The 22389-nt window shown below is 46.3% G+C and overlaps 1 protein-coding gene across 2 annotated transcripts; it reads left to right on the top strand.

Annotated features, from left to right (window-relative positions):
• Positions 1-943: 943 nt before the first annotated feature.
• On the top strand, positions 944-21560 carry TMEM222 (transmembrane protein 222). Of its 2 annotated transcripts, none has more exons than XM_060258308.1 (6): positions 944-1165; positions 6148-6232; positions 8970-9001; positions 12160-12256; positions 15107-15237; positions 18370-21560. In XM_060258308.1, exons 1-6 carry the CDS (start codon positions 1014-1016, stop codon positions 18455-18457), a joined length of 585 nt encoding a protein of 194 aa, XP_060114291.1. In that variant the 5' UTR covers positions 944-1013; the 3' UTR covers positions 18458-21560. The 2 variants fall into 2 exon arrangements, with proteins under 2 accessions (XP_060114291.1, XP_060114289.1); XM_060258306.1 differs by having other exon boundaries at positions 968-1165; positions 18375-21560.
• The last annotated feature ends 829 nt before the right edge of the window (positions 21561-22389 follow it).

The raw sequence follows: 22389 nt of genomic DNA, 5'->3' as shown, positions 1-22389 counted from the left end.
GTGCGTCGAATCCAAAGATGGCTTTTTGAGTATCGTTTTCTAGGATCAGCTCTGACTATGATCAGCAGCTGATAGGGTTGCCAATCCCCAGGTGGGGGCAGGGGATCCCCCGGTTTGGAGACCCTCCCCCCGCTTCAGGGTCCTCAGAAAGCGGGGGGAGGGGAGGGAAATGTCTGCTGGGAACTCTATTATTCCCTATGGAGGTTTATTCCCATAGAAAATCATGGAGAATTGATCTGTGGGTATTTGGGGCTCTGGGGGGGCTGTTTTTTGGGGTAGGGGCACCAAATTTTCAGTCTAGCATCTAGCGCCTCTCCCCAAAATACCCCCCAAGTTTCAAAAAGATTGGCCCAGGGGGTCCAATTCTATGAGCCCCAAAAGAAGGCGTCCCTATCCATTATTTCCTATGGAAGGAAGGCATTGAAAAGGTGGTTCCGTCCCTTTCAATGTGATGGCCAGAACTTCCTTTGGAGTTCAGTTATGCTTGCCACAGCCTTGATCTTGGCTCCGCCCCTAATGTCTACTGGCTCCACCCCAAAGTCTCCTGGCTCCACCCCCAAAGTCCCCAGATATTTCTTGAATTGGACTTGGCAACCCTAGCAGCTGAATCTTGGAACTGCTTACTCAAAAGCAAGCCTCAGAGGATTTACGCCCAAATAAGTATTAGTGTTAAGTATCAGGATTACAGAGAGCTATCCTACACAGGGTTATCCCAGGGTTCAAACTGAAACCAGTGGGGTTTAAACATAAGTCACCTTACATACAATTTCAACCTTACAAGATCCGCAGCAAACCTCTGCTGCGAATCCCACGGGAGTCAAAGAGCACCCCAAAGACTACCGGATTTTTACCCCAGCAACAGATGCCCATAGCTCTATGGAGCAGGCCTCTGGTTGACCTTTCCTCCCCGGCTCGCCCCGCCCACCAGCCTGGCTCCGCCCACCGGAAGCGGGGCGCCTGTTTCCAGGAGGTGACGTCACGGGGCGCCCCGCCCAGCCTCCCTCCCCCTGGTGATGGAGGAAGAGGCGGCCGCGGGGGGGAAGGCGAAGCAGTTCCCCGCGGTGGTCCGGATGGGTGTCGGCGGCGGCGCCGCGGGGGCGGGCGTGGACCCCGAGCGCTGCCGCTTCCCCTACTGCGTGGTGTGGACGCCCATCCCCGTGCTCACGTGAGTCCCGCCCCCGTGCCTGGAGGGGGGAGCGGCCCTTTCCTGGAGGAGGAGGTGGGGGGAGGAGTCGCCTTGCATTTCTGGTCCTCTTTCCCCGGAGGGATGCGGGGCTGTTTCCCTGGAACAATTGGGGGGGGAGGAAGGCTTGTGGCATCTGAAAGGTTGATAGGCATATAGTGGTAGAAGGTTCCGCGGGCTGGAGTCAGCTTGGACCTATGAAGCTGCCTTCTACTGAATCAGACCCTCCTTGGTCCATCAAAGTCAGTCTTGTCTTCTCAGACTGGCAGCGGCTCTCCACGGTCTCAAGCTGAGGTTTTTCACGCCTCTTTGCCTGGACCCTTTTTAGTTGGAGATGCTGGGGATTGAACGTGGGACCTTCTGCTTCCCAAGCAGATGCTCTGCCACTGAGCCACCATCCCTCCCCTGCTCTCCAGGGTCTCCAGCTGAGGTTTTTCACACCTATTTGCCTGGACCCTTTTTAGTTGGAGATGTCGGGGATTGAACCTGGGACCTTCTGCTTCCCAAGCAGATGCTCTACCACTGAGCCACCATCCCTCCCCTGCTCTCCAGGGTCTCCAGCTGAGGTTTTTCACACCTATTTGCCTGGACCCTTTTTAGTTGGAGATGTCGGGGATTGAACCTGGGACCTTCTGCTTCCCAAGCAGATGCTCTACCACTGAGCCACCGTCCCTCCTACATATGAAGCTGCCTTCTCCTGAATCAGACCCTCGGTCCATCAAAGTCAGTATTGTCTTCTCAGACTGGCAGCGGCTCTCCAGGGTTTCAAGCTGAGGTTTTTCACACCTATTTGCCTGGACCCTTTTTTGGAGATGCCGGGGATTGAACCTGGGACCTTCTGCTTCCCAAGCAGATGCTCTAACACTGAGCCACCATCCCTCCCCTAACATATGAAGCTGCCTTACACTGAATCAGACCCTGGTCCATCAAAGTCACTATTTTCTACTCAGACTGGCAGTGGCTCTCCAGGGTCTCCAGCTGAGGTTTTTCACACCTATTTGCCTGGACCCTTTTTAGTTGGAGATGCCAGGGATTGAACCTGGGACCTTCTGCTTCCCAAGCAGATGCTCTACCACTGAGCCACCATCCTGCCTACATATGAAGCTGCCTTATACTGAATCAGACCCTGGTCCATCAAAGTCACTATTTTCTACTCAGACTGGCAGTGGCTCTCCAGGGTCTCCAGCTGAGGTTTTTCACACCTATTTGCCTGGACCCTTTTTTGGAGATGCCGGGGATTGAACCTGGGACCTTCTCCTTACCAAGCAGATGCTCTACCACTGAGCCACCATCCCTCCCAATATGAAGCTGCCTTCTACTGAATCAGACCCTCAGTCCATCAAAGTCACTATTGTCTACTCAGACTGGCAGCGGCTCTCCAGGGTCTCCAGCTGAGGTTTTTCACACCTATTTGCCTGGACCCTTTTTTTAGTTGGAGATGCCAGGGATTGAACCTGGGACCTTCTGCTTCCCAGGCAGATGCTCTGCCACTGAGCCACCGTCCCTTTTCATCAAATGCCTGCAGTGAAACCTCAGTCGGTGTCCATTTGTGTCTGTGTGAAGGAGATGCACGCATGAATGTTCTAACTGAGGGTTCGTTGCTCTGAGATATTGAAAATTGTAGTTTGGTGCCTGAAGGCTCCGTTATTGTTATAATAATAATAATAGACAGGTGGCAATATACTTGGCTACGTTGTGCATTCTCTGATAGTGGACGCTAGCCAAAAGGTGCGAGCGTGGGCCATGCGGGAGAGGCAACCTCCCAGGAGAGCTTGCTTAACAATGTAGGAGGAATGCGATTGTGACTACTTCTGAGTAAACATGCCTTGTGTTGGACTGCAACAAGTCTGGCACTGTAATTGTAAAATAGTGCCAGCAGCAGAATTATACCCAGCCTAAAATCCTTTGAAGCCAGTGGATTTAAAAGGGTGTGACTCTGTGCGCTGCTAGTTTGCTGGGGCCATAATTAGGCAGGAGTTGTGGGTTGCTTTCGAGATTGAGAAATTGCATAACGGCATAAGGCTTACGCTTTTGTGAACTGCGGTCTGCTTTGTGAGATAAACTAAAAGTGGGCATGGCTCATGAAAACTTGGGCTGTAATCTGTTGCTTAGGCTTTAAAGAGCCTCAAGACTCTTATGGTGGGGGTGGGGTTTCTTCCCTGGAAATCTGTACTTATTTCATGCTTTTGTGCTTTGCACAGATATGCCCAATGCTCTACATTTTTGTTCTTGTGTTTTTACACACACACACGCACTCCTTTTTAACACCTTACAGTTGTTTAGATAGCCAGCTTGGCTGTATAGGTGTATGAGTTTGAGGCCTCTCTGGCCACCGTATTCAGAGCATGGACTTGTGTATGTTGTGCATTCTCTGGTATGGTACACTAGCCAAACGTTGCAGACATGGGCCATGAGGGAGAGGTATCGACCTCCCAGGAGAGCTTGCTCAGCAGTGTAGGATAGCAGATCAAGTTTAATACGGTCATAGACCAGTCAAATTAAATACAAATAACTTAATAAAATACAATCAGGTAAAACAATAATCAGAATAAAACATACACAGTATGATATAATTTCCCTCCAGAATACTAGTTAGGTTCCATAGCCAAGGCATTCAGTTGGATATTTCCCTTAGGAATTGCTTCCGGAGACTTATAGCTCGCGAAGCAAATTTTGCCACACATAAAGTGGTTCTTTTATTCCTATCCACCAATAATTTGTCTAGCTGATATCTAATATTTCTCCCAGGGACACTGGAACAGATCGGGAGTATATAGTCAGCCCTAATACACCAGCAGTGTAGGAAGAATGTTGTGGTTGTGACTGCTTTTGTGCACATCCTCCAACATTTCTCAGGTGAAAAACAGGTTTGATCTTGTATCCTTGTGATACTCATGTTTCCCCGCCAAAGCCTGCTGCCTGCTTTCACACCTCGCCAAGTTCATAGGATTGTTGCGAGGGTAAAATGCAAAAAAAGAGAAAGGTGTAAATTGCTTTTGGTCCCCTTGGGAGAATGGTAACGTATAAGTGAAGTAAATATACACTGTTGGAAAATAGGTGGTTGCTAGCTACTTGCTCTGCATAGCTTCATCCTGAACTGGCATTTCAATCAGGATATATTTCTTCTTTCTTTTTTGCAAAATTCCAGTGAGTTCATAAAGACAAGGGAAGGGACATTTGTCAATCTCAGAAAATTTCATTTTGCCATTGATCTCGATGTTGAATAACTGGACTTCAACACATTGAACATTACTTACTGTTTTGATTGCCAGTTATAAAGAAGTAGGAATCGTTGTGTCCTTGTGTGAGCATTTGCCTTCACGCCCTCTGGAATTGTGATGTCTCCATTTGCGCATTCAGGGATTTGACCCTTCCAGAGATTGGGTGGAAATCTGGAAAACAGTATTGGTGCCATCCTATACTGACAGATTTATAGGAAGGCCAAAACAGGAACAACTTAAATGGAGCGAGTTCCAGAAAATTGATTGCCTTCCCAGTAAAAAGGAGACAATTGGAGCAGCACAAAGGGGAGGAACTGCAAGATGAAAATATAACCAGAGGATAGTTAATAATAATAATAATAAATTTTATTTATATCCCGCCCTCTCTGCCGAAGCAGGCTCAGGGCGGCTAACAGGACATGGTATATACCATGATTATTATACAAAGCAATTGTAAAATACGGTTAATAAATACATTTAAAAACAGTTACATACATTTTTTTAAAAAACTACAATAAGTTAAGGTGCTGCATTCAGTAAGGTATATTCTAATGGCTAGATGTCGCTAGATGTCGATGTGTACCTCTGACTTCCCTAGGCTGAGCCCACTTCCATTCATTGTTCTAGTTCTGGGTCTTTTTGGTTTCACAGAGAGCTCATCTGTGTGAGCATGGCATCATGTTTGTACTTGAAACGCCTACTCTTAACCTTTGTACAGCAGCCACGCTCTAAATGCTAACTTGTCGTGCCAGCCCAGTCTGCAGATAACTCTACAGAGATCTCTCCTCCTAATACCTGTGGTAGTCGTTTGGCCTGAAAGGCATAGTGGGCTTCAACTCTACCAGCCTGCAAAGATTTCTCTTACTTAGTCGACTGAAGGTAATTCCTGCTTGCCACGAATGATGAGAAGGTTGACTCGAGTGTCACCCTAATAGGAGAATATCACCCACAGTTATGCATATCGCCATTGGTCAAAAGGAGAAAATGGGAGAAGAGCAAGGTGTCTTTTGAAACTTAATCTACATGCGCAGCAGAATAAGGTGGTAATTGGGGAGAGTTTAAAAAGTGGTAAATCCCCATGCAAGTATAAAACTAGCGCGCAGTAAGGAGAAACTTGGGATAAAACCGATGGAGGTTTTTTTTTTTAATCTGCAAAAATTATATACAAAGTGGGATCAATAAAAGCGATGCTCCCTTCTATGTAGTCTGAAGTGGTCCAATCGTTGCCAATCTCAGAATTCCACCTCCTCGGTCTACTGCATGTTCTGTACCAATTTCTGATACCTAGTTCATACAAAGGCTGATGTAGTGGGCCTTAATTGGTAGAATGCTGATCTTGTAGCACTTCAGATTGCCGGGGATGTATTTCAACCTGGGGATATTCCTTTGTCTGAAAAGCTGCATGCCAATAGAGAATTGGTATGGCATTGAGAAACAAAAGAGAGTTCTACCCTTTCTTTTGCTTGCTGCGCTGGCTTCTGTTTGTAGAGAGATTATGACACAGGGAAGCATTACGAAATATGCCCCTCCACATCCAGGATACCGGTTTTGGTCTTGACCATCTCCTTCTTCTCCAGTATATAAACTAGGCCCTGCCTCTAATGGCTTGTGCCCCGGCGTCTTCCTGGTTCTGACTGTCACTTTCTGCCAGTCTTCTCAGTCTGGTCCAATCTGGCCCACTGTTTTGTTTTCTAGATGAGCAGTACGGTGCTCCTGACTAGTTTTGTCTCCTTCTTTTGGCAGCTGGCTCTTCCCCATCATTGGTCACATGGGCATTTGTACATCAGCTGGAATCATACGAGACTTTGCAGGGCCTTATTATGTCTCTGTAAGTAGACGCTCGTTTCTGTGTGGACTTGGTTAGCAATGCCTTTGTTTTTGATTGTGTCCCTTTTTTGAACTGAACACAAGGTTTGAAGAGCCGGCGATGTCGGCCTTGAAGGTCACAACCGATTCTTACTGATTTGCTCTTCCTTGAATCAAGACTCCCCCAAAAGATCTTTAACTTTCTCCTCTGCAACAGAGCTCTCCCCATCAGTAGTTTGATTTTGATTTATAGCCCTCCCTCCCCTGCAAGTAAGCTCAGGGAATGACAATAATAACAGTAACAACAAAAACGTTTAAAACAGTAAATATAGATTAACACTACTGTAATGCCCTCTACATGGGGCTGCCCCTGTGTCGAACTCGGAAACTGCAGCTAGTGCAGAACACAGCAGCCAGACTGCTATTGGGCCTACCCCGGTGGGAACATGTGCAGCCTAGGCTGCGGGAGCTGCATTGGCTGCCAGTTGTTTACCGAGTTCGTTACAAGGTGCTGGTTATTACCTTTAAAGTCCTATATTGCCGAGGACCTGCCTACCTTAGGGACCGCCTCTCTCCATATGTTCCCCAAAGAGCACTACGATCCAGTTCACAAAACCTTCTGGAAGTACCTGGGCCAAGGGAGGCCAAACTAAAAATAACTAGAGAACAGGCCTTCTCTATAAAAGCACCCCAATGGTGGAACCAGCTGCCGGAAGAGGTGCGGGCCCTGCGGGACCTTAGCCAATTCCGTAGGACGTGCAAAACCGCCCTCTTCCGGCTAGCCTTTCAAGATGGAGCTTGAAATAAACATCACGCCATCATTAACATCAATAACTGAGATAGCAGTGATTAGACTATTTTAGACTGATTTTAGACTGTTTTAGATGATGTAAAAACTTAATGGTAAACTGTGAATTGTATTGGTAAACTGTAAATTGTATTGTGCAACTGTTTTATTGTTTAACATGGCTCTGTCATGCCTTGTAAGCCGCCCCGAGCCTGCCTCGGCGGGGAGGGCGGGGTATAAATAAAAATTTTTTATTATTATTATTAAAAACAGTGTGTAATATTGGTATCAGACAGCAGCTGAAGCGTTAGAACAGATTAATACACCTCAGCAGGGTTTTTGCATCGAGTGCAACAATAAGATGTTAAAACAATACAAAGGAGCAGGACACATGAGCAAGGAAGAGAGTGCATGGGTGGGGGGGGGGGGGACAGTCCAGATGGTTACCACAGCCTCAGCGGTGGGCCTGATGAAACAGCTCTGTTTTGCAGGCCCTGCAGAGCTGTGGTAAGTCCCGTAAGGCTTGGATCTCACTTGGGAGAGTGTTCCACCAGGCCAGTGCCGGAGCTGAAAAGACTGGCTCTGGCTGAGGCCAAGCAGATATCTTTTTGGCCAGATCAGAAGAAGATTTTGATCAACTGAGCTTAAAGCTCCGTGGGGGATATACTAGGAAAGGCGGTCTCTTAGATATGCTGGTCCCAGACCTCATAGGGCCTTGAAGGTCACAACCAATACCCTGAACTTGCTCCGGTACTCCACCTGGAGTCAGCGCAGCTAGCAGAGCATGACCTGAATGCGGGACCTTAGTGATGTTCCAGTGAGGATACCATGCTTTGTTTCCCAGCCAGGAAAGAGCAGCTGAAGTCCATATGGAGAAAAGTGACCCCTGTCATGGGAAGAGGTGAAAAGAGAGGGCCTTTTGTCTTGGGAAGAATCAGCTGAGACTTATGAGAGAGGGCCAGGTTACCATGCCTGGAGGTGGATTGGGCTGCAGTCCTGTTGATACCTCTATCCACAATGTATGGGCAACTTGGAACCCTTGTCTTTTTCCCCTTTTGCGATCAGCAAAGAATTCTGGAGAACTTCTTTGCGTTCACTTGAAAGTGTATTCTATATTAATATTAGTACTTGTTGGAGAGTGTTCTGTGGCACAGAGTAGGGTGCAGACATCTCTGCCTCTCCCAGAAAAGGAGCCAGCGTTGATAGAGAAAGGCTTGTTGCCTTGTTCCTGGCAGGATTGGGAATGTGTGCTGCGCATGGGTGCCCTCTGAAGAGTGCTTGGGAGCTTCAGCTGGTCCTGAATACAGTGGCTGAATCTTGGACTAAGGTCTACTGCAGTGAGATAACTTTACCTGTCTTTAAAGATCTCTGGTGGCTTCCAGTTTGTTTTGAGGCACAATTCAAAAGGACCTATGAAGTCCTCAACAGTTTTGGGGGGAAGAATACCTTAAGGGCAGCTTTCTGCCATATAAACCTGGCTCATCAGCACCAGAGTGTCCTGCCATGAGATGTTAGGCAACTGGCAGCTGGAGAGGGGTTTTTTCTGTGCTTGTTTCCTGTTCCCAGGACTCTGTATTATAGTTCCATTTTTGCCACAGTTAAAGCACCGAGAAAAGTCTGTTATGTTTTCCCAAACTTTAGGATATTAGATTTTGTTTCTGATTTGGTTCCTGTTTGTATTATTGGGTCTGAAGGGTGGGTGGGTAGAATATTTATTGGACTGTTTGATAGGTAATTTGATCAATAGTTCACTGATTTCGTTAATTCTGCTGCTGCTGTTTTACCATTTCTTTTTCTACTATGTTAGCGTTTTTACTGTAGCTTGGATGCTTTTTAAGTTGAAGATCATTTTTACTGCAAGAGTGGATGAAAAAAAGGTTTTAAGTAAGCCCGCCCAGAGTGGTGTTAGTTCGTGGTGTAAAACTTGCTAATAGATGTGCTTTTTTTATTTTCCCCTCCCAATTCTTTCTAGGAAGACAACATGGCTTTTGGGAAGCCTGTCAAGTAAGTAATTTTGTTTCTTCATGTATGTTCCAAGCCTCGTGCAAATTCCTTTTCCCTACAGCAAATTCATCATACATATATTAAGACCCAGTACAAAGGCTGAATTGTTAATGCTCAAGACGGTAGTCATAAAACCTGAGAATTATGGTGGAGTGCTTAGAGTGAGGGGTGCAGGTTTGAACCCCTACTCTGCCATAGAAGCTTACTGGGCGATCTTGTGCCAGTTGTATTCTCTCGGTATAATTTACATTACAGGTCTGTTGTGAAGATGCTGGGGGAGTGGGGAGAACCAAGCCACAAGGGCAGAATAACAATATTTGCTAGATAACAGTATTTTCGTTATGCCTTAAATTTGAAGGAGGGTCAGATCTACCGTTTAAAACAACAGCTGACAACTTTTTGGCTAATTCTTCTGTACCTTGGGGAGATTCCAGTTTTGAAATGCTGGGAGGAAAGTCTGACAGTCTTTTGTTATCGTTGTGCCCTCTTTCCCTTGCGTTTCTGCTGCTTAAACATTCGCCTTGTCTCTTGAGCACAGGCCGTTCTGCTTGGCAGTTCTTCCAAGAACAGCCTCCCACTAATTTCTCTCCAAGCCCTTCTTCTTCACCTCTGGCACCAGAATGAAATACTGACAAGTGGCCACCTGTGCTTTCGCATTCATGGGATATTTGGTGATATTTGACGAGTCGGCTGACCAGCCTCCCTGCCAGTCTTGATTTGCAGCACTTTACATATATTATCTCAGCATAATCCTTACAACAGTCCTCTAACTAGGAAGCACGCTCGGTGTATACCGAACTGAATAAATATGCGAAAAATACTAGTTTGAGAGCCAGTTTTTAAGGGTGCGGACTCTTATCTGGGAGAACCGGGTTTGATTCCCCACTCCTCCACTTGCACCTGCTGGAATGGCCTTGGGTCAGCCAAGCTCTGGCAGAGGTTGTCCTTGAAAGGGCAGACTCTTATCTGGGAGAACCGGGTTTGATTCCCCACTCCTCCACTTGCAGCTGCTGGAATGGCCTTGGGTCAGCCAATCTCTGGCAGAGGTTGTCCTTGAAAGGGCAGACTCTTATCTGGGAGAACCGGGTTTGATTCCCCACTCCTCCACTTGCATCTGCTGGAATGGCCTTGGGTCAGCCAAGCTCTGGCAGAGGTTGTCCTTGAAAGGGCAGACTCTTATCTGGGAGAACCGGATTTGATTCCCCACTCCTCCACTTGCACCTGCTGGAATGGCCTTGGGTCAGCCATAGCTCTGGCAGAGGTTGTCCTTGAAAGGGCAGCTGCTGTGAGAGTCCTCTCAGCCCCACCCACCTCACAGGGTGTCTTTTGTGGGGGAGGGAGATAAAGGAGATTGTGAGCCGCTCGGAGATTCAGAGTAGAGGGCGGGATATAAATTCAATATCATCTTCTTATCAGTGTTTTTCAAGTATTTATTCAGCTGAATCAGATTTTCTAATCTGATTTGGCTAGTGATCTAGCCGAGCCTGAATAAAAGCCAATATCATTCAGCTTTTATTCAGGCCCAGCTTCATTTGCTGAAGTGGCGCAAATTCACCCCCCTTATGGGTTCCTCGCGCTGCTTCTGGGTTCCTCACACATGGTTTGGCTTTGCCATTTAAAGGGAAAGTTCCTTTCAGTTGCTAAGACGTACCACTGGGGCAACTCAAGGAGGGAAGGAAAGGTATTGGGTATCCATTGTACCCTAAGGGGACAGTTCCCATAGAGTATAATGGAGCCAAATAAATTTGGTGATAATTATTTCCTGAATCTCAATATCATACCGAGACTGGGATTTGGGAATATCAGTGTATGCCAATATTTTTCAGGTTTGGTATACCCAACCCCAAAAAGATATATATATATATATATTTTTTTTTTTTGCATGTGCACACCCCTACCTGTAACCCATGTGTTATTCCCATTTTGCAAATGGACATGAAGAAAACGGGAGCTTGTCTGAGGCCATCTGCTGAGTAGATGGCAGAGCTAAAACTAAGGACTTCCGTGCCATTAACATCACAGGTCTTGGAAGAGTAACTCTGTTTAGGACTGCACTATCCGTCTCTTAGGTGCCACTCTACGTCAGCTGTCATTAGTATCCAGCACAGTTTCCCTTTTTGACCCCTGGGCCACTGCTATTCCTCTTGCTGTACAGAGATATAGTTAAAGTAAACCTAGCTTCATTTGTTCGTCTCTGGAGAGGCAGTTTGGTGTAGTGGTTAAGTGTGCGGACTCTTACCTGGGAGAACCGGGTTTGATTCCCCACTCCTCCACTTGCACCTGCTAGCATGGCCTTGGGTCAGCCATCGCTCTGGCAGAGGTTGTCCCTGAAAGGGCAGCTGCTGTGAGAGCCCTCTCCAGCCCCACCCACTTTACAGGGTGTCTGTTGTGGGCGAGGAAGATAAAGGAGATTGTGAGCCGCTCTGAGACTCTTCGGAGTGGAGGGCGGGATCTAAATCCAATATCTTCATCTACCTCACAGGGTGTCTGTTGTGGGGGAGGAAAGTAAAGGAGATTGTGAGCCGCTCTGAGACTCTTCAGAGTGGAGGGCGGGATATAAATCCAATAGCATCTTCTTCTTCTTTTCTTTCCTTTAATCACTGTGTAATCTTCCCCCCCCTCCCCAATTGTAATTTAGATTGCAAGCTTCTGGGGCTTTTTTTTGTTCATCGGAATGCCCTCTGAATTAAATCTTTATTAATCTCTTTAAGAGCTGACCCTTGAAAAACTTTTGGGGTTTGTCCTACCATTTGGTATCACTAGTTTACATTAGGACTGTGTTTGCCTTGGTCTTTAGCTAAGGCTGTTACTATTGGCAGAGAGTCTGTTGGAATACCTGTTTAGCATGCCAGCCCTTTCCTGGCTTCTGAGACTTGCCAGCCGTTGCCAACCAGATGGTATTTGCTATGTTAAGAGCTAGAAACCTTCTAAATTCAAAGGGCAGGAGACAGGGAAGCAGGCTAATATTCTGCGCTTGCAAGATACAGTCATGGAACGCACGCAGATCCATGTTCAAAAAGTTCCAGGCCTGTAGAGGTGCTACCTGAAAACCCAAGCTGCAGAAAGGTTTGCTAGTGGAGGAGCATATTTCATCTGGGAGAAAGCAGACTGTAAATGCCCGTGTCTGAACCCGTATCTTTGATTTCTGGGGTTTTCAGGTATTGGAAGCTAGATCCAAATAAAGTATATTCCTGTGGCCCCAATGCTTGGGATACAGCAGTCCACGATGCCTCTGAGGAGTACAAGCATCGTATGGTAAGAGAGTTCAAATTGGTTCCTCGGATTTTTTGTTTGTTTGTTTATATTCAACACATTTGAGATGGTTTCCAGTTTAAAAATTATGTGAAAACAATAAAACACAGAACAAAGCAAGCCAGTAAAACAGTATTGGGGAAGTCATGAAGTTCCATGGAAATTAAACTAAAGCCAGCAGCAAGAAGTCAGATGTTAAAAAAAAAAAAATCAGTGTAAGTATTCCATAAGAACATAAGAGAAGCCATGTTAGATCAGGCCAATGGCCCATCCAGTCCAACATTCTGTGTCACACAGCAGCCAAAATACACACACACACACACTGTGGCTAATAGCCACTGATGGACCTGTGCTCCATATTTTTATCTAACCCCCTCTTGAAGGTGGCCATGCTTGTGGCCGCCACCACCTCCTGTGGCAGTGAATTCCACATGTTAATCACCCTTTGGGTGAAGAAGTACTTCCTTTTATCCGTTTTAACCTGTCTGCTCAGCAATTTCATTGAATGCCCACGAGTTCTTGTATTGTGAGAAAGGGAGAGGGGGGAAAGGGAAAGGTTTGGTTCACCCCATTCCAGTTTGGTTCACCCCATTCAACTTAGTAAATATACAAAGGAATATGGTGGATGCACTAGCAAACCAGGAAAATACACTGTGAAAAGGAAAGTGTCAAAATAGTAGACGTCAAATTTTTAAGAACACTGTTGTATTCTTTTCTTTTTTAAAATTTTATATATTTTATTACTTCAATTAGAATTTCCAACAATTTACATCATTAAAGTAAGAGAAATAATAAAAAGAAAAGCAATACATCAGTAATTATCTTGACATTCATACTGGAAGAGGTAGATTATGGCTGAAACAAGTCTTTAAAAAATCCTTCTACTCAAAATATAAAGATTTTACATTCTATTTCGACAATAGTATTTATATATTAAAAAAAGAGAAATTCTCCTACACCCACCAGTTAATTTTTATTTAACCAAATATAAAAATTTCCCCATGAGAACACTGTTGTATTCTTAACAAACACTGAGCAAAAAGGTCTTCAAGGTCTTACTGACAACAAAAGTAATAAGAATACTTATATAATAAAATACACAGATAAGTCCATTGAAAAGTCTTATTGATTCTCTAGTATCAGCAACTTGTGCCCAGAGTAGAATGTCCACTGCAGAACTCCCATGGATTCCCCGATAGCAGCAGTGATGCGGTTTCCGTTAAGCACCCATTTCAAATAAACAAGATTCTTCAAAGCCCTGAGGCGCAAGGAAAATCCTCATATACTATGGATCTGCAGCTTAGTAATATTATGTGCAGCTGTCATCACCCGTTGCTGTATGTACAAACCTTAAAGTAATATTAAAGCAATCAAAAAGAATTTGCCCAATGCCTGCTTATTCAATTATATAAAGCAAACGCTTTTAGCTCTTTTCCAACCCAGCTTCTGCCTTCTCCGTTAAACAGTTCTCATGTATGCATTAGCAATTCTAGAGTATAACTACATAAAGCTTACAATAATTGCTGAATAAATTGTAACCTACGAGTCGCTGATACTAGAGAAGCAACAAGGATTTCCAATGGACTTACCTTTGTATTTTGTTATATAAATATTCTTTATTACTTTTGTTGTTAGTAAGACCTTGAAGAACTTCTTCCCCATTCAGCTTGAGCATAAACTGAATCCAAGATGGGTGCAAATTTACACATGCTATTGGAAAGCATAGTTTAGTTGCATCTCTTTAGGGGTTAATCTTGTTCTTATCAGTTGATCAGTTGGGATTATAAACAGATTTGCCAATTTCCAACACTCAGTAGGAAGCAGATTGATGCCCATCTCTTCTGCCCTTACACTCTGTCCCTTAAGGGAAAGGGAATAAAATACTCTTCTCCATTTGAGTAAAATGTTTTTAACGGTGTTTGTTTTTTTATATAAGGCTTTTGCCTCTCTGACAGCTACCTAAAGAAATGCACTCAGGTAAAATTTTGCTCAGTGCTGAGATGTAGTCGTCGGCAAAGCTTTGCCTTGTATATTGTCATAAAGACAGAGCAGTTTGCTGGAAAAATTCATGTGTTTTGATTCTGTTTGAACAGCAGTGAATATGCTGTTGTTTTATGCATGTTTTGGACAAATGTGCATATAGTTTTCCAGCTGTACCTTACGGCTGAATGGTAAATGTCAGGGTTTGCCTATAGATGCCATTTTTTGAATAGATTTGCCGCTGACCGCATGCAAGGTTTGCTTGGTTTATTTTACTTGGGTGTGCAAAGTATATGCTTCACCTGTGCAAGAGAGAAGGAAGGGAGAGAGCACCAAGCAGGAATATTGGAGGAATTCAGCACACCAGCAATTCCTTGAAAGCTTTTACTCACCACATTGTGTACATTATAGTTGCTACCTAGAGAAGAATGAGAGTGCATCTTAGAAATATCACAATGTAGCTTTCATGAGACTGCACTGCTTTAGATTGCTAGGAAGGGAAGATGTATGCATATTTGTGATGCAAACATTTTCTGACAATAGATAACTTATGTCATCAGAGAGAAAATTTGTCTCCTTTTCATAGATTTCCACTGATGTGGGGGGGGGACACTGAGGCATAGAATCTCTCTCGTATTGTAAGATGATACAAAGCCATGGAGTTCCTAGCCTGTGATTTATCTTTAAATTGACTTCCAGTAATCCTTCTGTATCCTCACCCCAACTGTTGAAGTTAAATTTGGTAAAATGATGAAGAGAAATTTGTGGTAGCAGAGAAAGAAGAGCTGAGGTTTTTCTTTTCCTCCTGAGAATATCCGTGGAAGAATGAAAGGCCTAGAAATCTCATTGTGCCTCCCTTTTTTAAAACCCTAGCACAACCTCTGCTGCGACAACTGCCATTCACATGTTGCGCTGGCCTTAAATCTCATGCGCTACGACAACAGCAGCTCCTGGAATATGATCAAACTGTGCTTCCTCTCCCTGTTATACAGCAAGTACGTCAGGTGAGTAGGAAATGGACAGCTGTGCATACCATTGTGGATGGGGGTGTAGATTTGCTCCATAAATATCCCAAATGCAGAAAATGTGGTTTGCATCAGGGGGGTGCTTCCATGGCTTGCTGGACCATCCCACCCAGACGCCTGTTTTCCTCAAGCTGTTGTGGTTATTCCGGGGGATCCGGTTTGGTGTAGTGGTTAAGTGTGTGGACTCTGATCTGGGAGAACCGGGTTTGATTCCCCACTCCTCCACTTGCACCTGCTGGAATGGCATTGGGTCAGCCATAGCTCTGGCAGAGGTTGTCCTTGAAAGGGCAGCTGCTGTGAGAGCCCTCTCCAGCCCCACCCACCTCACAGGGTGTCTGTTGTGGGGGAGGACGGTAAAGGAGATTGTGAGCCGCTCTGAGACTCTTTGGAGTGAAGGGCAGGATATAAATCCAATATCATCTTCTTCTTCTTCTCCTTCTCCTTCTTCTCCTCCTTCTCCTCCTCCTTCTTCTTCTCCTCCTCCTCCTTCTCCTCCTCCTTCTCTTCCTCCTTCTCTTCCTCCTTCTCCTCCTCCTTCTCCTCCTCCTTCTCCTCCTTCTCCTCCTCCTTCTCCTTCTTCTTCCCATCTCATGGCATCCCTTCTGCAATCTGATGATCCGTTGCCAGACTGCTTGCTTCAGATTCCTTCAGACACATGAAACTGCCTTATATTTGGTCCATCAGTGTCAGTATTGTCTACTCAGACTGGCAGTGGCTCTCTCAGGCAGAGGTCTTTCACTTCACTTCCTACCCAGTTCTTTTTGCTGGGGATGTCAAGGATTAGATCTTCTTCAGACGTAACAGATGCTTTTCGACTGAACCACATCCCCTTCTCCTAGGACTTCAGAGAGAGCAGCCCTTAACCAAGGGCTGGCATTGGGTGGGTGTGTATATGAAGAAATCACACCCAAATGGGATCTTTTGACAAAACTTGGGGGCTCTCTGGGCTCTTTGAAGAAGAAGAAGATATTGGATTTATATCCCGCCCTCCACTCCGAAGAGTCTCAGAGCGGCTCACAATCTCCTTTCCCTTCCTCCCCCACACCAGACACCCTGTGAGGTAGATGAAGATATTAGATTTATATCCCGCCCTCTTCGGAGTGGAGTCTCAGAGCGGCTCACAATCTCCTTTCCCTTCCTCCCCCACAACAGACACCCTGTGAGGTGGGTGGGGCTGGAGAGGGCTCTCACAGCAGCTGCCCTTTCAAGGACAACCTCTGCCAGAGCTATGGCTGACCCAAGGCCATTCCAGCAGGTGCAAGTGGAGGAGTGGGGAATCAAACCCGGTTCTCCCAGATAAGAGTCTGCATACTTCACCACTACACCAAACTGGCTCTCCTTTGCTTCTCCTGTGTGCTGTTTTGGCTGGCTTGTTTGCCCTCTTGGGACAAACGGTACCTGTTGCTAGCTACCTTCCTAGAGGAAATGATCGGATGCAAGCGTTAATACTGAATAATGGATCAGATGGGATTGCCATGGAAGTAGTCTGCTCTGGGAGCGGAGAAGATGAGAGGCTGGGGCTTGCATCCAGCTGCGTCTAAGGAAAGTGCGTGAAGTTTTCCTACAGCTCCTCCTGATCCTTTCCCTCCCAAGAGATCATTCTTGGGTCACAGAACCTCATGGAGGAATAGCGGTTCAGGTACGTGTGTGTTGGGGGGGGGCTGCTATGTGGATGAGGAAGGGGGGGGATTCATTCCCTCCGCTCTCTCTTGATGGCAGTGCTGTGCTAAAGCTTGTGAGAGGGCGGCCAGCTTCATCCACATTTGCCCTTCTCGTTGCACCCCTCCCCACACGCCCGCGAAGCTGTTCCTCACAACCCGTGAGCGATCTTTCCAGGGGAGAAGAAGGGGCTGCTGGAGCAGAGAAGACCAGTATTCTGAGGGTGTGTCTTTGGATACAAGGCAGTTGTCTCAATTGAGCCGCTGGACAGGGCTTTGCTGTCTGTCATATTTTCCATCAACGCCTGGCAGAGCTTCAGAATCTATAGCCAGCCTTAATAGCAAAGCAAACCTTGTGTTTCTCGCCAGCCTTGTCCTTCGATTTAGGGGGGGAGGGGGTGCGGTCTTGCCTCTGGCATGGCCCTGAGCTTCCAAAGCAAAGAGCACGTGTGGGATCCCGGCTCTGTCGTCTCTGATGCCAGCTGCAGGAGAGCCAGTTTGGTGTAGTGGTTAAGTGTGCAGACTCTTATCTGGGAGAACCGGGTTTGATTCCCCACTTCTCCACTTGCACCTGCTGGAATGGCCTTGGGTCAGCCATAGCTCTGGCAGAGGTTGTCCTTGAAAGGGCAGCTGCTGTGAGAGCCCTCTCCAGCCCCACACACCTCACAGGGTGTCTGTTGTGGGGGAGGAAGGTAAAGGGGATTGTGAGCCGCTCTGAGACTCTTCGGAGTGGAGGGCGGGATATAAATCCAATATCTTCATCTACCTCACAGGGTGTCTGTTGTGGGGGAGGAAGGGAAAGGAGATTGTGAGCCTCTCTGAGACTCTTTGGAGTGGAGGGCGGGATATAAATCCAATATCTCCATCTACCTCACAGGGTGTCTGTTGTGGGGGAGGAAGGGAAAGGAGATTGTGAGCCACTCTGAGACTCTTCGGAGTGGAGGGCGGGATATAAATCCAATATCTTCATCTACCTCACAGGGTGTCTGTTGTGGGGGAGGAAGGGAAAGGAGATTGTGAGCCGCTCTGAGACTCTTTGGAGTGGAGGGCGGGATATAAATCCAATATCTCCATCTACCTCACAGGGTGTCTGTTGTGGGGGAGGAAGGGAAAGGAGATTGTGAGCCACTCTGAGACTCTTCGGAGTGGAGGGCGGGATATAAATCCAATATCATCTTCTTCTTCTTCTTTTAACCTGATCATGATTCATCAAGCCTGCAGCACGGATGACCACTCCCCCAGCCTCCTTCCCTGCATCCAATTTAGTCTTTAACGCAACCGAAATAGGCTGCATCTAAAGCTAAGGGCCTTGCTAAAATAACTGTCTTTTTAAATTAACTTGGCTCCTTTTTTTTGCTGCCCCCCTCCGCTGTGTTTCTGTCTCGGTTCTTTGCGGCTGCGTCGCTGATGAGTCTCCTGTTGTTTCCTAAACCCTCTTTCCTGTCCTTTACAGCATAGGAGGATTTGTGAAGACCTGGCTTCCCTTCATCCTCTTTTTGGGGATTGTCCTGACAGTCAGCCTTACCCTTCACCTACGGTGATGGACGACCCCCGCCGTCAGCACTGAAAACTGTGGGCCATTCAGTCCAACGAGGAGCTACTCGGTCTGGGAAGTCTTTGGGGAAGAAGTCCATCTTGCTTTGTATTGCCAACTCGCTATCTCTCCTGTGGGACTGCCCTTACTTCAGTGTGTATTTCCCCCCTCCCCGCTAAAGGTAAGGGTGGGCGACCATCACGTCTTGCTTCTCAACACGTCCCCCTCGTCATGAAGATTACTCTAGGAGGTCGAGCTGTGCAGATTTCTGGTTGTGGGGCACGGAGGGGTGCGGCTGATTCTGAGGTTCTCCTGTCTTGTGGCAGGGGTGGGATTCCTGGCTGGAGGTGGTTGTGGGGTCTCTGCATTGCGAGTAGGGTTGGCCATTAATATATCTGTTTGCCTACCATTACAGTGCTCAGACAGGTGATGCGGAGCCCAGGGATGAGGCTAATGTCTCCTTTCTGCTTTTTTGGATCGTACTTGACCACAGCATGTGGCTCACGCATTCCTCTGAAAGTGCTTTTTCTCATTTGGCGTTCTTAGGAGATGCCATCCCTCTTCTGAGGCGGCTGGTTTTTTCTCATCCTCCCACCAGCGGTAGCTGTCTCTGCTGGAAGCAAGATTGTCCTTGAATAGTCCTTGACTGAGCTTATGCTGAGAGTTTTATGACAAACTCCTGCTGCCCTTCACAGCTCTATAGTTCCCAGAATTTTGCACATCGCAGGGAGAGGAATGCCAGATACTTAAGGTGTTTGTTTTTTTCCCCTAGTTCGTTATTAGGCTGCACCCCAGAAAGTTCCAGAAGCATAACCAGTGCTGGGAAATGTTTGTCCTCTTTTGCCCAGAGGGCTGAATTTTGACTGCTGCAAACCGATAGGACATTTGAACAGAGGAGGATGTAAGGGGAGAAAGGCTTCTGCATCCACAGAAGCAGTAGAGAGTTGGGTGCTTTCTGTCCCCAGCACACCAGTCCTCTCTATCCCCAACACACCAGTCCTCAGTTTCCCAAAAAAGCTTAACTTTGGCTTCTGGTCTTGCCGTTGTTGCTCAGATACCTCTTTTTAAAAAACGGTGTGTGGGGGTCCCCTTAGGCCCAGTGTGGTAACCTGAAGTCCTCGAGAGGTTTAGTTAGGCGTTGGATCACACGCCAAAGGGGATGTTTTTTAAAGCATTTGCATTTCGGTTTTACAAAGAAGCTGTCTGATTGGTCAGACTCATCCGCTCCCTAGCACTGCTCTCCGGAACAACCGACCACAATACAAGGTTTTCTCTTACCTTTTCTTGGTTGTCTCTCCCCCTGCCTTTCCAAATTCACCAGAGAGCTTTTTTTTCCTGCTTGGAAGCCTGAATTGGCTTCCTTGCTCCTTCGTAGTCCCAGCTGCCTCTGTCACCACTGCACCATTGAGGAGGAGGGGCAAAAAAGGGGCTGCTTTGAAGCTGCTCTGTCCTTCCATCTTCTTTCAGGTCCACCCTTGCCCCTTTCTAGTGCTGCGCCTCACCTTTTCCAGCCGTCCTTTCACCTCTTAAATGCATAGACATGCGCTAAGATGTCGTCTGCCCGTACAGCTGCCGCCTGTGCCCCCCTCCCTTGCTGTATCCAGCCATTTCAGACATGAACTAGGCAGCAGGTGTGGAGAACTGAATTGATAAGGTCAACGCTGATAGAGATCAAAGGTGTGATATCAAAGGAAGGGTGTGTGGTGTTCCATCCAGCTAAGCCTGGAACTGCTTCATACAGGGTTTCTGGTTCTGATGGAAATAATAAACCAGGGCTACTCAGTGGAGAAATTCCCCTCTTTTCTTCTTTCCTCCCCTCTCTGTTTGTTTCTCCTCCTTGCAGTGGCTTGCCAAAAAAAATGCTTCACGAAGCCCAGGAAATTCTCAAATCTGGTGCTCGGTGCCAACCGTTTCCACAGTAGCATCAGTTTAGGTCTGGATGTCTGATGAATGGATTTTTTAAAAATGGTTTTCAGTTGCCAAAATTTGAGGCCGAGTACTGATCAGAGAACTCATATTAAAAATGCTGCCCCCCCCCAACCACTTTTGGTATTCTCAGGTGGATCTTAATGTCCATGTTCCAAGTAACAAACTTGTTAAGAGATGTCTAAAACCAATCTTAGTGGTCCATGGGGGAAACTGTGGTTGCCCAAATAGCTCAAGCAATAAAAGTATATTGAAAGGACTGAAGTTTCGGTTGTGCTGTATGGTCCAGCTTGCCTCGGTTTCATAAGGCTTTGACCTTGGTGTTCAAGAAGGTGTCCTGGTCATCAGATGTGGGTGGCAAGGGGAGGCTGAACTCCATAGTTCCTGGTCCTCTGCAGTAAGCTTTTAAGCAGCTGTAGGGTATCAGCCTGTCGTGATGCAGTTGGGTGGCTCCTTCTGTACAAACAGCTTGCAGCCCCGCCTGCATTTACCAAGCTGCTGAAAATGGGTTGTCAGGGCTATAGGAAACGTGGGTTGAGCAGGGAGGAAATGCTATCAAGATGCCTTTAGTACAAGCCAAACTTCCAGTCCTCATCCGTGAAAATGCAACTTTCTGTTTTTTAAAAAAGTAGGAATAGCAAACCTTTGTGCAGTAGTTTAATGCCTTGGGCTGGCTTTGCAAGGTACAAAATACGTATACAGAAGGGGGTTTGGCATTGCCACCTGTAGTTTTCTCTGGCTGCCTCCATGCATTGGGGATGCAGCAGTTGGGTGTGGCTTCCCAGACTTATTTACTGGAGAAAGGGGTGGCACAGAGAGAAGCTGGTCCAGAGGCTCAACACAGATTCCATGTCTGCACAGAATGGCCCTTCAATATGGGGATTTGGTAATACACAAAGTACTCCTCAGGTTTCTCCCTAAGATGCTTTTCAGTTTGTGTCATGTGCTTGACTTCCCCTTTGTTTAGGCCTCTGGGATTCAGTTTTGGAGTTCGTTTCTTTGCCACGTTGGGGGGGCGTTCCTCTTTCCTTCTCACCTGCCCTTGCTGGTGATAAGCCAGATGGGTTTCTGTCCTTTTGAGCTGGTTCTTTAGGGGGTGCTGGACTCCTTTGTATATATCAAATTCTGCCACTGGATTTCATAATCCTGATGACAATGAAAATAAATGCATTTCTGTGTATGTCTCCAAGTTGTGGTCATTTTATTGTTCTGGCTGTCTCTTTCACTCCTTTCAGCCGTCAAGAATAGGTTATATTTGGGACAGAGGAAGGATCAAAGGCGTTTCCTTTAATCTGATTAAAGTCCTTGGCTAAAAGCCTTGAGCCGTCAAAAACCCATCTGTTGAGTGGCATCATCTAGACACAACACTAAACCAATGGGAAAATCTCACAACAGCAAGGGTAAGGTTTGGAAATCGGTCAGATTAAAAGAAGTAAATCTAGTTTGTGATGAGGCAAAGATGAAAAATTATCTAGATACTGTATTAAAAATTATTTCTAAGGCTAATATAAAGAGGACAGTCCAGCAAAATGTATCTTAAAGTATAGCTTTTACCCTGAGATCACAAAGGTGATTTGAGTACAGAGACAGACCAAGAGAGAGATCTTGGGGTCATGGTAGATAATTCACTGAAAATGTCAAGACAGTGTGCGTTTGCAATAAAAAAGGCCAACGCCATGCTGGGAATTATTAGGAAGGGAATTGAAAACAAATCAGCCAGTATCATAATGCCTCTGTATAAATCGATGGTGCGGTCTCATTTGGAGTACTGTGTGCAGTTCTGGTCGCCGCACCTCAAAAAGGATATTATAGCATTGGAGAAAGTTCAGAAAAGGGCAACTAAAATGATTAAAGGGCTGGAACACCTTCCCTATGAAGAAAGGTTGAAACGCTTAGGGCTCTTTAGCTTGGAGAAACGTCGACTGAGGGGTGACATGATAGAAGTTTACAAGATAATGCATGGGATGGAGAAAGTAGAGAAAGAAGTACTTTTCTCCCTTTCTCACAATACAA

This window comes from Heteronotia binoei, chromosome 17 (genome assembly GCF_032191835.1).
Source record: "Heteronotia binoei isolate CCM8104 ecotype False Entrance Well chromosome 17, APGP_CSIRO_Hbin_v1, whole genome shotgun sequence".
Classification (NCBI taxonomy): Eukaryota; Metazoa; Chordata; class Lepidosauria; order Squamata; family Gekkonidae; genus Heteronotia; species Heteronotia binoei.
This window is presented reverse-complemented; position numbering and strand designations above follow the sequence as displayed.

What these genes read in the sequence shown, in the direction of transcription:
- TMEM222 (XM_060258306.1), top strand. Translation starts at nt 1,014, where the DNA reads ATGGAGGAAGAGGCGGCCGCGGGGGGGAAGGCGAAGCAGTTCCCCGCG. An exon ending in AGGAGTACAAGCATCGTATG is followed by an intron (nt 12,257 to 15,106) that starts GTAAGAGAGTTC and finishes TTAAAACCCTAG; the next exon opens with CACAACCTCTGCTGCGACAA. An exon ending in TTATACAGCAAGTACGTCAG is followed by an intron (nt 15,238 to 18,374) that starts GTGAGTAGGAAA and finishes TTTACAGCATAG; the next exon opens with GAGGATTTGTGAAGACCTGG.